Here is a 15553-nt window from a genome sequence, read left to right on the forward strand (position 1 = left end):
TGTCAAAATTTTACAAACTAACCAACAACAATGTTAATGATAAAGATATATGATGGTGGTCCAATTTTGGTGGGTGGTGGTGGTGTTGATTGTCGGCAATTTTTTTTTGTATCAGAGAAATGTAACAATGGAAAGAAAAAATGTCACCTTGTCATCACATATATAGATAGAGAAAACATAGTTATCAGAATAAAAAACCAATCGATATGACTAACGAATATTATCCAATCAAAAAAGTGAAGTAAACAAGATTCGACAATTTACACATCATCATCATAATCATTATCATCAGTATCATCAAAAAAAAGAACGAAAAAAAACGACAGAGATATTCAGGATTCATCAATCCATCATCTTTCTTCTAGATGTCAAATCGATGCATTCAAATTTTTTTTCTATTCGAGCCATACTTATAGGCAAAGATGGATGGTTATTTAGAGAAAACATACCAATAATGATGCTTGTTTTTTTTTGCAAAAGTTAAAAGAAAAAAAATGTTATATGAAGATTATCAATCATTTTGAATAGCCCCAGAAAAAAACCTGCATTTATATGTCCGGCATTCAATAGTTATATTTATTTATCGATCGATAGAGATTGGCCAACAAACGATCATAATCAAAGTATAGTTGCGGTGAATATACTTTCATCATAAAGCCTCATCATCAACATAAATGGTCTTCCCTTCTTTTTTTTTAGAGAGAAAGCTATAAATGTAGTATTGGTGTTTTGCAGTTCAAATATCTTTGTATATATACATTCAAATAAATAAGAAATGATGGGGATGAGCATCATATCTATTGGCCAAAAAAAATGAAAGGCCAACCATCGAGACATCATGCCATCCATCCATCCATCTATCTATCTATCTCGATCTGTGTTTTCATAATTAATTAAGATGAACCAAACGATCACTTGGTAGAAATATAAGAGTAGAACTTTGGAAAAAAAACAGACAATAAGTGACGTAATAAATTATGTCGTCGATAATTTTTCCATTACAATCTATTTAAATGGTCATTTTTATTTCTTGTTATATAAATATCTATCAGCTATACACAAAACACAATTGAGATGTATAAAGAATTTTTTTTTTCATTTTTCTATTTCTATGATCAACAAACAACGGCAAATCATCATCAACCATACAATAACGTGTATATTTCAATATAAATGATGATGATGATGATGATGTACAAATAGACACACGACACACCACATATCGATATCGACTTAATATTTGTAATGTTTCGACAAAAAATGATAATTTATATACATACAAACACAAAAACACATTTCCATATCTCATTTTCAATGTCCATCGTTGTTTTAGAAAAAGGACCAATAAATTCATATTTATAAAAATAAAGTCTTTAAGATCAATTTATGGGCTGCCATGATGTATGTGGCTGGTTGGCTATCGGGGTTTTGTGTGTATACATGTTTTTCATTGCTCTCATCTTAATAATAATAATAATAATAATATCATTATATTAATATTCTCAACAATAACAATGGGAAAAAATTAAATTTAAAAAAAAATGTTCAACATAGGCTTATTCAAAAAAAGGAAAAATTTCAGAAATTTTAGATCAAAGAAAACAAACAAAACCTAGATCAGTGGTTTTCATAAAAGTTAAAATAGGTTGAAAACCAATGGACTTTGTGTGATATTATTATTTGCACATTAAGTTTCATTTTCGTTTTTTTTTGTAAAAGGACAAAAAAAATGACAACAACAAAATTATAATTTATAAAACACTGAATGTCATAAAGTGACAAGTGATTAGTGTAGTTTATTTTTTTTTATTTTTTTGTTTTTTTTCTCCTGTTGAGACAAGTTATAAATGAGGTGCTATTAGTTTGCTAAATGATTGTCCATAGTCATTTTTTTTCTGTTCATTTACTTTTCCTATATAGCTAATGAATGATGTTGGTTCATTCTTTTTCACATCTCTCAATGGGTGTCGTTTCATTGTAGCGCCCGTATATTTGAGTATGTGTAGTTCCATACCAAAGACAACCACCACCAGGCTACCAGCCATAATTATCATTGTCTAATGTTGTAGTCTCATTCTCTTTAATTGATTGTACCAATGATAAAAATGAAAAGATTTTCATACGAAATACAATCGAATCTATTCGTCGTCGGACAATGATGCCAAGAAAATTGATGACCATTTTTTTTCAACAAAGAAATGATCAAAAATCCATCGAAATGGTAAGAAAACAAATGCAATTGACTGAAACAATTTATCGACACGTAAACATTCATATATTATAAAATAAACTGGTCCAAAAAAAAAAAATAAAGGATCAATTTTCATCCACGTAACAATCGATAAATTCAAAGACAGAAAAAAAATCAAACAAACGCAGGTCGACTAATGGAATGGTAAAAAAAACACACATACAGAATATTTTATATAACTATTGTATGTAAGTATTACTTCACTATTATCATTAACAACATTGATTTTATTATTGTTATTATTATTTGTAGCCATACACACACACACACACACAACAGACCGAACATCATCAGCCAGCCAAATCAACCAAATTTGATGTTATGAAATGATATGAAGCAGCAGCAGCAGCACCAGAAGTAGTAATAGCAAAAAAAAAACTTTTATATTTTACATGAAATAATATATGGACCGAGGACAAGATACACCAACACGCCAATGCAAACATACGATTTATATATACATAACTCTGGAACATAGATAAATATAGCAAACAAGAGAAAGAATAAAGAATTGAAAACGAAGATGATGATGGTACAGAGAATGGAAAAAAGCTCGTTACGTTAAGCCGCTTATCAGTGAGGAGACCAAAAAAAAAAACGAAGAATTGAAAAAGTGCAAAGAATGGTCCCGAAAAAGAGACCATAGAATGTAATACTACAAAAAAAAATAAATAAATTGACTCAAACTGAATTGAATTGAACAACATTCACATTGAAAAAATGAGCCCTGAATGAAATTGAAAATGACGCAAACTTTTTTCCTATATATCTATTCTGCTCACCTTCATTATCATCATCACGACATTCATCATTGGCTCTCAGCTACCAAGCGACAATAATCAATGATGTTCATCATCATCATCAGCATCATCATTTAAATTTAAGTTTAGATTCCAAAAGGAATAACTAAAATGTAATGCACGCATACACCCACATTTTAAATAGATACATTCATGTTTCTAAATCAAAAAAAAAAAAAAACACATTCAACTTTGCTATATTATTATCATTTTATATATTACAAAACAGAACGAAACAATATATATGAATACGAAATTGAAACAACGAAACCAAGCTATATAATATCAAATGGTATTTGAGAGAGAGAGACACACACACACACACACACACACAATAATGGTAAAACATATAGAATTGCAATTTAATAGACACCAAATTACACAGCCGACAATACCAAATAATCATAATCATTTTTTTTGGATCCGTGATGATGAGACAAGTTGAAGTAAAGATAGAAGCCATTAGATTTTGTACCGAAATACGAAAAAAAAACTGAAAACGTTGCCAATAGTGAATGAAAGTAATGGACAACAACATTCACAATATCGAGAATAGCAGAAAAATTCATAGAATATAAAAGACAGAATATTCTACATTGAAAAGAGAGAGAGAGAAAGAAAAAAACTCGAATGGAAAAATCCCTAGTTCTAATCAGAACCGATGCAGAACTTTATGATTTTCGCTTTTATTATTCATTCGCGTGTATGTATGAAAAGCTTCTGAAACTTGTATTCATGATGATGATGATGATGATGATGAGCTAGACATGACACAAAACGAATGTTTCAACTAAGCTTTAAGCTCACCTCATCGCCCTTGATTTCACTGACGATTATTAAAAGTTTTCTATTGGGTTATTAGTGGAATCGGTGAAATAGACAGATAAACAATGAATCGACAATGAAAAAAAAAATACCAAATCAAACTATTGTCTAGGAGTACGGATATTTAATCGGGTTTTAGTCCTATTTTGACAATGAAGTTTCATTTCTACTACCATCATCATCATAATCAATCGATATTCGTTATACACGAAGGACTATGAAGAGAAATAATTAATATTGTCTAGAATCAACAAGATGAGGCATAGAATCAAATCAGGGAATGACAACACTACTGTGCAATTGTTCAATTTTCAATTCTTGAAAAAAAAGATATTTGATATCCCCCTCTGTGATGAATTCTACTCCTTTTTTATGAAATTGTATCTGTCGATGGAATAATCGTTCAATATGAATGTTGAATGAATTCAATCCAATTCAACAAACTTTTTTTTTCGCTGTTCCCAAGAGTTTCTATTTTTGGCTACATTTAAAACATAGACCAAGGGCCATAATTGATGCACAATACACACATCAATGCAATGTTCAGATTGAAATAATGCTTGAGGCAAATTCAATTGGCACTTGAATTAGCTTTTTTCACTATACAAAAATCGAAATTCTTTGTTCAACGTTTCGGCTAAAATATAAAGTCCAAGTTGTAATAAAAAAAACAAATTAATCATAACACATACACATGACGCAAGGCAAAGCCACGTTTTTACAATCTTTTCAATCGATGTGTCTATCATCATGTGTGTGTGTGTGTGATTATGTTGGATAGAGAAAAAAAATCATCTAAACAAATGGAATTGATGATGATAGTCAATGTGCAAGTAGGCAGGCATAGTATCCGCAGATAGCAAGATTTCTACAAACACATATCAGAGAAAAAAATGAATCTGGTAATCTAATTCGAATCAAGTGTCAAATAGTCATTCAATTCAATTCTCTCATTCATTAAACAATAACAAACAAGATGATGATGATGATGATGATGACGACGACGTCATACATTAACATTAAGTTTTAGTGTCAACAAAAATATTATCATCACAGAATTCACAGAAATGAATTCCCATCATAATTGACATACCAGAAAGAAATGAATGTCAAAAGTCAACAAGAAAAAAAAAACAAAGCTATGGAGACAAACATGAATGTTGAAAAAATCTTTTTTTCGGTGAAAAAAATGGCCTAAAGCCAAGATTTGTTTCTCTTGCTATATGTGAATTCAATACAGTTATGAGAAAAATAAAATTAAAGACACACAATGATGAAACAGGCAGATTTGATATTGATTCCCAAGCGAAAATGATAATGGAAAATGATGATCATAGTGAATAAAAGTTTAAATAAAAAATTTCAACAAAAAAAAACAATGTCAACTTACCTTCAATAAGCATTAGATCACGTAATTCGACATTCAATTCATTGTATCTGCGATTCATATCAGCATCTTTTTCCCTATTAAAAAAATTATAACGAAAAGTAATTAATAGAAAATAAACTTCAAAAAAAAAATTGAAACAATAACCAATATTGACCTCTTCAATGTCCTAATTAACGAGAAATCTTGTTCAAGCAAATGGATTATATCCAATCAAAAAAAAATCATGTAAAACCAATGAATCAATTTGTTTTTTTTATAGTGTATTCATGCGTGTGTGTGTTAAATAAATTTTTAATCAATTCTTATTATCTCACAACAATTAGGATTCATGGAAAAGATCAAATATTTCAGCCATACAACAGATTCAAATGATTAAGTTGAAAAAATATAGATTAAATTAACAACCCTTCAAAATGAAAGAATTCCCAGTATTCTAGCATGCTATATCATAATGACAACGATCATGGTGGTAGTGTCGTATCAATATCGTCATCATCATAATTGCCGCTTTCATCATCATATAATGGTGTTTTTAATGTGTGTACTGATTTTCTTTTGATTGTTTATTATTATTATTATTATTATCATATATTTTCAACGATGGTGGCTTTCATTAAAAACCAATGGCCAATTTTTCTTATCACACAAATGCATCAGGTATCGGTGTTTTTATATAAAAAGAAAATGCAATTTATTAGTGCAACTATTACTATCGGGACATATCATAAAATAAACATCGCGAAAGAATAACAACAACAAAAATCACAACGTGAAAAGTAGATTTATTCTGATATTGTTTTTTTTCACTCAAAAACCTTTAAGTTGAGTAAACTGATTGATCAGACATCAACCATTCAATTATTCAAAGTTTCAATAGGAAAAAACGCGATCCAATACAAATGCATTTTATTTTTTTTATATATAAAAATCGATTTTTTAAAATCATCGCTTGTTCTATGTGCGCATCAATATCTAAATTACAAGTTGATGATACTGGTTAGATAGATATTTCGTTTTATCTCTCAGGTAGTTTGTTTGTTTTGTTAAAGTCTATTTTGACATATACAAAAAGCATACCATTGTCGTCGTCGTAATCATCGTCTTATTTTGGCGACGACCAATGGCGCCGACAATATCTCAATCTTAACGAAAGAAAAAAAACATTGACCTTACTCAAACATAACAAAACATAATCAAATCAATGGATGGACACAAACACACAATCGACAATTCCCATCTTTTTTTTGCACATTTAATAGCTCAATTTAGATTCAATTTAATTGAAAAGTTATGACTATATATCTACAGATCACACCAGTGATGTGTAAGACCTAGTAGTATCAAGACCATAGTTCAATGATATAATAGCTTGTTTTTTGAAAAATACAACCCAAATCATCATCATTATGATCATCAAACAACAAATGATACGAATTGAAATTGAATAAATAAGATATAATAAAAGATAAAAAAGAGGCCCGAAACAAAGAAATACATTTACAGATACAGATATTGTACCGAATTTGTTGAAAACAGAACCAGAAAAAAAACACATAGACATCTGATCATTATCATATGCTCATGAGATATCATCAATGATGATGATATTGACAGGCCCCTCTCAAAAGAAAAAATGATGGCCATCTCGAAATACGAAACTCGATCAAGTAAGGTGGCCTATGGACTTTTGATGAATTCGAATCTTAAGTCGAGTGTCGTTGAATCTTTCTCTTTTTTTTTTTTTTTTTTTTTGATTGACTCGACATTCAATTTTTTGACAAATGAACAAAACTCTATTCCATTTTCATGGGCCATGGAAAAAAATTAGTTTCAAACCTACTACTAACCATCAACCATGCAAATCGATGACAATGTGTGGTCAGTTGTCAACACAAACACGCACACACACACACACACACACACACAGAAGCCAAAAAAATAATCGATCCTATTGATGAACATTTGAGTTGAATTTCAATGTCTTTAGAAACGATGATGTCCCTTTCATCTATCTATTTATTCACTATCATAACCATCACCACCACCAATTGTGACATACAGGTGACAAGATCATATTCGATTACTACTATTGATTGGCCTGTCACTCGTCAAACAGAAAAAAAGGAGTCGTTAAATATGTCAAAAAAGAGAATGTGAATAGCCATCATTCCGTCTGGTCGTTGATGACTTTTTGGAAAATATAATCAAAATAAAAAATAAAATTGGAAATAAAATAAATAAACAAATCTTATATGGTTAAGACCACCCTGCATTTAGAAGGGGTCTAAACAACATATAAAGAGGGCGATAACAATTTTTTTTCTGGAGCGAATAATCACTTTTTTTTGTTTGTCGCGTCTATTATTCTAGAGCAGCAATCGTAGAAATACTATGAAAATAACATTGGAATTAAATCAATAAAAATCGGAAATTTTTTCTTTTCTATTTCTAATAACTCGTTCCTGGATCAATCAAACAATAATTAGAAAAAAGGTAGGTGGTGGTGTATTGGCAACACATACATACAAATAAAATGAATTTTTTTTCTGTTGTCCCATAGCTAATCAACTGAAAATTTTGCTATTGGTCAAAAGTTCACCAAAAGAAAAAAGTAAGCTGCCATTCACAGAAACTATAGTAGTAGCAACTTTATTATATACGAGGTGATTATTATTTGTTATAATTTTCAATTGATACATGTATGAAATTGATATGGAAATTTGAAATATACCACACAGCCCCCATTTATTTATATTCAACGACATCGACATTAGACCCGATACAAAAAAAACATGCTCATCGCACACGCGGCGAATGATGGACCACCAAGGAGGCATTGATATTGGCTATTGAATATAAATTGATTTGGAACAACTGAATGAAACATGCAAAAATCATTCGACAAGTAACCAACAAATGGACCATAAGGCCTCATACAAACATTGCAATGTTTTGACCACAAACAGTTGAATATATTTGGCCAACAAACAACAACAACACAATGATTTGAAAATATTGAGAGAATGATATTCAAATGTTCTATGTAATCGAGAACTAGTCCCACTAACGAAATAAAGGTCAAATTATTAACGCATTCGTGGATCAATTATTATTATTTTTTTTGTTACACACATGGACGAGAAAAAACTTTTTTTGATAAATAAAGGGCAAAGGTCACGTGTTAATCACCACCATCATCAAGATAAGGTTATGAGAAAAAAATTTATATTGAGTGATGTATGCGTTTGACACATCATTTTATAGTGGACATTTACATATTGGGCAGTGAAAATAATATTAAAATTAATAAAAAATCATGATTAGGCGTCATATTTTAGTATACAGTAAAAGTTATAATTAAGAAAAAATTTTTCTTGATTATGAGCGTGAGCTATAGGTAGAAACATAATCATTTCATTTCATGCCTTTTGTTGAAAACCATAATTATTCGTATTGATGATTAAAAAAAAAGTGATGACAATTGATCCATAAATACTATTTTTTTCAGGGCAAAAGATTTTTAAGAAATGTTCAATAAAGTTTAAATTCATTTATTGACCTGATGACAAATTTAAAATATTTCTCAATACAGTGTATAAATAAAAGCGAGGTTCCAACATTCGAATAACAACAACAAAAAAAAGAACAATTTATGATACCTTATTATTGTCCTGATGATAATAGACTAGGACAATGGAAATTGTTCAATTTTTTTTTCTTCCATCAAACCATGTACAATGTGTATAACGAGAGAAAAAAAATTTCACATACAAAAAAACATAGTGTCCATCTTTTCAATTGTATTGTAGATTTTTGAATAATAAAATTGTCTCACTACTGTCTGTTAAATCATACAACATTCAAAAAGATACAATTGATTGACTGACCGATCAATCGATCGATCTATTGGTAGACATTCATTTCCAGTCAAAAAAAAAATCAATGGTTAAATTAAATCAAGTTACAAAACATAATTAAAGATGACAATTATGTTTATGAAAAAATTCATATTACAAATAGATAAAGAACTAAAAAGAAAAGAACGGAAACTTCATTACGAAACGAATGGTAATCAAATTATGTTGTCGAATCATCATCATCATCATATAATCAACATCCAAAATGAATGGCGAAATGAGAGAAAAATCTCAAGAATGCGTAACGTAATTTCACATAAATGAGATTCTTTAAGATGCATTCAATGGGAAAAAATGTTAATCCAATGATCACAATGAATGGAATTAAATCGAACAAAAAAAATGTTTCGACCACCATCGACATTACAACACCAACGCAACCATGAATTCGCGTTTATGAATTGAAATTCTTTTTTTTCATATTCCAATGATATATCCAAAGATGGTTGCATGGAAATTAAAATCCAATTAATCTGATTGATCAAAATAATTATTTCTGACTTCCCCTTCGATAAAATGAAAATGAAAAATTAAATAAGTGAATGGCCTAATGAAATTTTTTTTTTTGATACATAAAATATAAAATGGAAAAAAAACAAAATGGACAAATTCATTGCCAATATGGCGTGCTGGAAATGAGAAGAGAAAAAAAAACTTGGTATTATTATCATTTTATTTGACCAGAAAGAGCACAAAGCTAAAGTCATTCAAAATCTGTCATTTTGATGTCCTGTTGTTCCTATAGTCTGGAGAATTGATCGAAAGAAACTGGAAAAAAATAAATGATGCCGCGGCTTAACCTGAGTTTGAAATGCTATAATAAATGATGATGATGATGATGATGGTCTTGTAATGATCGATTTTGTTATTTTTTATGAATCGAACAAAAGACTTCAAGAAAAAAAAGGAGAGGTGAAATGAAAAATAACTTTGTGATTATTATAAATGACATACATATAACGACTAGTTATAAAAATGTTGTTCAATTAATTAATGATATTAGAATTATGACAAGAAAAAAAAACAACGAAAATATAGATTTAATTCAAGAACGAAAAAAAAATTGACAACAAAAACAACAACAACACATGCACAATCAAAATGGACATTCGAGAAGTAAATGAAAAAAAAAATTTAGATCATCATCGTATTGAATGTCGAAAAAAATAATAGTTTTTCTAAGATGAATAGAGAAACCAAACACCTGTGTTTTGTCATCATCATCATCATCATCATCAGCCAAAACCAGAATGAAAATGAAAAAATTGTAAAAAACGAAATAAATAAAACAATGCCGATTCTCGATTATTATTATTATTATTATCATAATTAAAAGCCGATTATCATATTTGGTGATTATTATTATTATTATTATTGAATCAAGTTTTTCTTTTTCTTTTTTTTCACACAAAATACCGATCACACATCAAACAGATGTTAGTCATCGTTTTTTTTTGTAAAGTAAAGCAAAAAATAAATAAATAAATAAATAAACAAAACAAAAACAATTATTCAATAAGAATATACCATTGAATCTTGACGAGAACGATTCAAGAAAAAAAAAGATAATCTTAGTGATAATGCCATCAAATAATCATGGTAATCGTCGTTTTGTATTATATGGTCGAGTACCGAAACCACAACAACAAAATTCAATAATAGTGTACTAAACATTCGATTCTAGTCATTTGATCATCTCCCACACCAAAATGGATGACAAATTGACAACATAAGATAATCTTGAACAAAACAAAACAAGCTTGTCATTAGTATTTTAGTACAAACGAGAGAAAAAATGAATAAATAAATGTTTCTCACATTGAAAGGTGGAAAACAAAACAAAAAAAACTTCGTTCGAATTTTAAAGAAAAAAAAATAGACTATCACAAAAAAAACGAGAAAAAAAATCAAAATTTTTATGACCTTTTGACATTGGATACAACAACAACCAGACAACGAACGAAACGAACGATAGCAATAACAAAACAAAAATCATCATCATCAATTATTATTACACTTGTTAGACACCTGGGAATATAAAATTTCAATGTAAAATTTGAGAAAACATTCACAGAACAGACAGAAATCGATCACGCAATATGAATCTTATATTTGTATGTTTATGTGGTAAGCAAAGGATTCTTATGGGAAAAAGCATCAATACTTCAGAATCGAAATGGGCCAATATTTTTATAATAATGACAATTTCAATAATTCTGCATATTTGATTGGAAATAATGATGACCCATACTGAGAATGATGATGATGATGATGATAATCATCATCATCATGATCAAAGTTTTTTTTTGATCATCGTTGATCATACAAAGTGAAAAATATAAAATGAACAAAGAGGAAGAAAAAAATTCGAGTTATTTATACCTTTAATACACACACACACACACAAACAAACACCACATAGGGATAGTGAATCCTAAAAAAAACACGTGAGATAGCAAAGAAAAAAAAACAAGTCAGTTTGATGATCAAATGATCAAAACACATAAAATGGTCAAAAAACAGCAAGCGTTTTGCAATGGCAAGGTGAATGCCTGCATACCTGTGTATGTGTGTTCCCTATGTAAGCTGTCGTGCGCGGCATTTTTTTGTTGTTGTTACTGTTGTTATCTTGCACAGGTAAGCCTTCGGGCAAAATTCGGCGCAATGCAGTCTGGCATGGTCGATCGACCGATACGATCCTCCATCTTTTCTTCATTTTTTTTGTTGTTGTTGCTTGAGAATTTTTGATCAAATATAAATACCCAAAAAACGAAAACCACCACCACAGGTAGAAATGATCATCATCGAAAGACCCATAAAGAGAGCAGTTAAGAGAAAAAAAAGAAAAAAACCAGGCAAAAAATCATAGTTTCTCATCATCATTCGTATGATGATGATGATGTACCCCTCTCTTCTTTCCCCACATTACACAAACAACAACCTGACCATCGGAGAAAAATAAAAGAGAAAAAAAAACCGAGTAAAGCAGCCAAAAGATTTGAAAGTGTAAAATACAATATTTTCTTTACTTGACCATACAAAAAAAAAATTTGGCCAGGTGTCTAAAATATTGAGACGGTTTTTGTTCTCTCTTTATTTTCTTTAACTCACTCACTCTTTATGCATATTTGAAATATATTTATTCAGGATCACAGATTGGGAACCTGTAATTTGCTCTATGCTGTTCAATATGCGTGTATGTGTCATCATCATCATCATCATCATAGCGTTTGTTCAATAGAAACACCAATATCCAGCAATGAACATCTTTTTTTTTTTTTGGTCAACAAAACAAAATTTCCATTGAATCAATGTGATGATGATGATAAACTCTTGCAATCGCCTTGTTTTTTTCACTATATTCTGGATAGATTCGTTTGTCCACATACACACACACACACACGCACACAGAGGCTTCACAGCAAGAATCTTTGATTATATAACACAAGAGAGTAAAAAAAAGACACATGTTTGAATGCAAAATTATCATCAAAGGTGATTTCACACTGATTTTTGTTTTGTTTTTTTTTCTGGTCTTCTGATCGGTTGGCATCTGTATTGAAAATGGATGGTCACAAATCAAAAGAATCGTGCCGACAAAAAAAAATTTAAAATAAAAACAAAAAAAATTCAGACTGGTTCTTGTTGTTGTGTTTAGTTGTTGTTTTTTTTTTGAAGATTGTTGTTAACACACAAATACACACATAAATAGACAGAAAATATAAAGTTTTGTAAGGGTCATGATGCTTAAATTGTCAATCAGTCATCGAGCCAATGCATATATGCATTGCATATCACCACAATCAGTTGTAATTGTTTTTTTTAGTACCAAAAAAAAGAGATAAGATTTAATAATGAAAATATTTTGAAGAATAGAAAAGGTTCCCATGGAAAAAAACTTCGATCAATCGATTCAAGAATTATTTTTCAGTTTGAAAAAAACAAAATAATTTCATAGCAAATAATTGTAGGTGTAATTAATCAACAAAAGTGGAAAATAAATCGATGAATTCACTTAACAAACTTCTCAATATCTATATAGAAAGAATTTGAAAACTAAAAAACTGACATAATCACATCATCATCATTTAATCAGAAAATTTTTCATATAAATGAAGAATTTCAAAAAAAAGAGAAAAAAGATTAAACTTTTTTTTTGAATAAACATAATAAATAATGTTATAAATGATCAATTTTTGTTACTTTAACATTTTCTTCTTATTTTTTTTTTGTTGCTAATTTCACCAGAAATACATCAAGAAAAAGCTAAATGATGGTATCAAATTAAAATGAGGTGAGAAAAATTAGCACAAAAAATGAAGAATTCAAGAATACGCTTGTAGTACACTATACTATTAAAGCAATATAGATAGATAGATAGATAAATGGCCATCATTAGTCAATTTAAAGTTATCATCATCATCATCATCACCATAATCGTTCTTGTGTCGTCGTTTCTCACTACGGCTAACTCCCATTTTTTTTTTTGTATTATTTGTTTGTTCATTCATTTTACTCATCGTTTAGATTTTTTTTTTCAATTTTTTTTTCATTAGTGATGTATCCGTGACTTGTCTTTTCTGGAGTATTTTTTTTTCTCTCTCATTCACTTTCCTGTGTGTATTATATATTTATATAAAAAAGAAATTGAACATTGTAACTTATGAGATATATACTAGTAATAATCATCATCATCATTAAAAAAAAGAACAGAAAAAAATCTGAAGTAAAAGAGATAACCAAAAAAAAAAAAAAAAAAATTGATGCTTCAATGCATGTATGATTTTTGTATTCGTTTACAATGATAAATTACGGTCTGACAAAAGAATTTTTTTTTATTTATTTTTCTTTTTTTTTTTTTTGGTACACTTAATTCTTTTCCATACAAACACATACATACATTGAAGCATAGTTTGTTTGTCGCTCATTTGTCTAAAACAAAAACAAAACAAAAAAAAAAACACGACTGCTTTCTTATTTCCATGGATAGATAGATAGATAGATGGATGTATCATAAGGTATCGAAATGAAAAACGATGATACAATGAGAAAAGATATTGAATAAAGCCAAATTGAATTCAAAAAAAAAGATCACACATCGTTTCTATCTTTCATCTTCAGGGGATTTTAATATTTTGCCAGTTTTTTTTTATTCGTTTTCGTCGGATATTTTCTAATGTGATCGATCTCGATTTTTATAATAAATGGACGTATTTCCTTATTTTTACTGGTTGGTTGTTCATCGTTTAAAATGGACTAAAATGGATTGGCCCGAAAAGATGAAAAAAAAGTAAATGATGGAGGCGGCCATTTTTATTCGATAAGGCGCCATAGAAAAAGTTTCAAAATCAATTTCTATACTCAGTTAATATCTATTGCTCTTTTTCTCTCTCTCTTTTTCTCACTGACACACACACACATTCTATTGGTCTGTATGTGCATTTCGTTATAGGAATCATTCGAAAGAATTATGATTTTATAGAAACGAAAAAAACCCAGAGCTAGAGTATTCTCTCAATGATTTATATGATGATGATGACAAAAAAACGAGAGATTGATTCAAAATGACAGTGCAAATATTTGCTCCAGAGTGTGCGTGTAGGATAAAATTTCGACCACCACTCTCTTATGTCTCATCATCATCATGGTGTACGGATTCAAAGAAATTATGATGATGATGATCATGATGGAAAACTCGAAATGGTTTTGAAATCAACTATAGGTGATCAATAATATTATATAACAAAAATTTGAAATATTTGATCGTCGTTTTTCAAATGAGTCCGAGAACAAGAATCCTTGTCATCATCATCACGGGTCAAAGCTTCATTCAGAAGTGTTTGTGTTTATGAGTATGATAATAGCCATAGCAAACTTCAAATCAATTTTTCAATGTTCAGATTTATGTTTGTGTTTGAGATTAATCGACAAGTTCTCGATGTGTAGAATAGAAAGGTATATGAACAAAAAAAAAATAAACATTGCTTGAACGAATTTCCAAAAAAAAAAATTCAACCATTGACCATTGTAAAAATCTAAAATTTTCTATTCTACAATTTTTTCATTCACTTACAATATATTAAGTTGCATTTGTCGACGTATGATGGCATTGCGTTTATTAACCAAAACAAACCAATTTTGTATTAATTTTTCTTCCAATCGTGGATTGCCACCTAGTGTCATGAAAAGAGAATGATTTTAGCGAAAAAAAAAAAAACAAAAAATTATAAAACAAACAAACCAGCTTCCATAAGTTTTCGTAAACGTTTTTCCAGAATAGATGCTTCGCGATCGATTCGTTTTTGTTCCTTATCAATATAAGCCAATTCTTGTTGCATTGATTCAAAAGATGCTATATAAAATCAAATAA

The 15553-nt window shown here is 29.3% G+C and overlaps 1 protein-coding gene across 4 annotated transcripts in view; it reads right to left on the reverse strand.

The window, feature by feature from the left end:
• Ehbp1 (Eps15 homology domain containing protein-binding protein 1) overlaps positions 1-15553 on the reverse strand; it is a 32948-nt gene that overhangs the window by 11344 nt on the left and 6051 nt on the right. For all 4 annotated transcript variants that reach the window (XM_047063763.2, XM_075736072.1, XM_075736073.1 and 1 more), the window contains 3 exons: positions 15425-15535; positions 15257-15356; positions 5267-5340 (listed from right to left, as the gene is read on the reverse strand). In XM_047063763.2, the coding sequence (XP_046919719.2) occupies positions 5267-5340; positions 15257-15356; positions 15425-15535 (285 nt within the window). The remainder of the gene's footprint in view (positions 1-5266; positions 5341-15256; positions 15357-15424; positions 15536-15553) is intronic.

This window comes from Dermatophagoides farinae, chromosome 2 (assembly GCF_024713945.1).
Source record: "Dermatophagoides farinae isolate YC_2012a chromosome 2, ASM2471394v1, whole genome shotgun sequence".
Lineage (NCBI taxonomy): Eukaryota > Metazoa > Arthropoda > Arachnida > Sarcoptiformes > Pyroglyphidae > Dermatophagoides > Dermatophagoides farinae.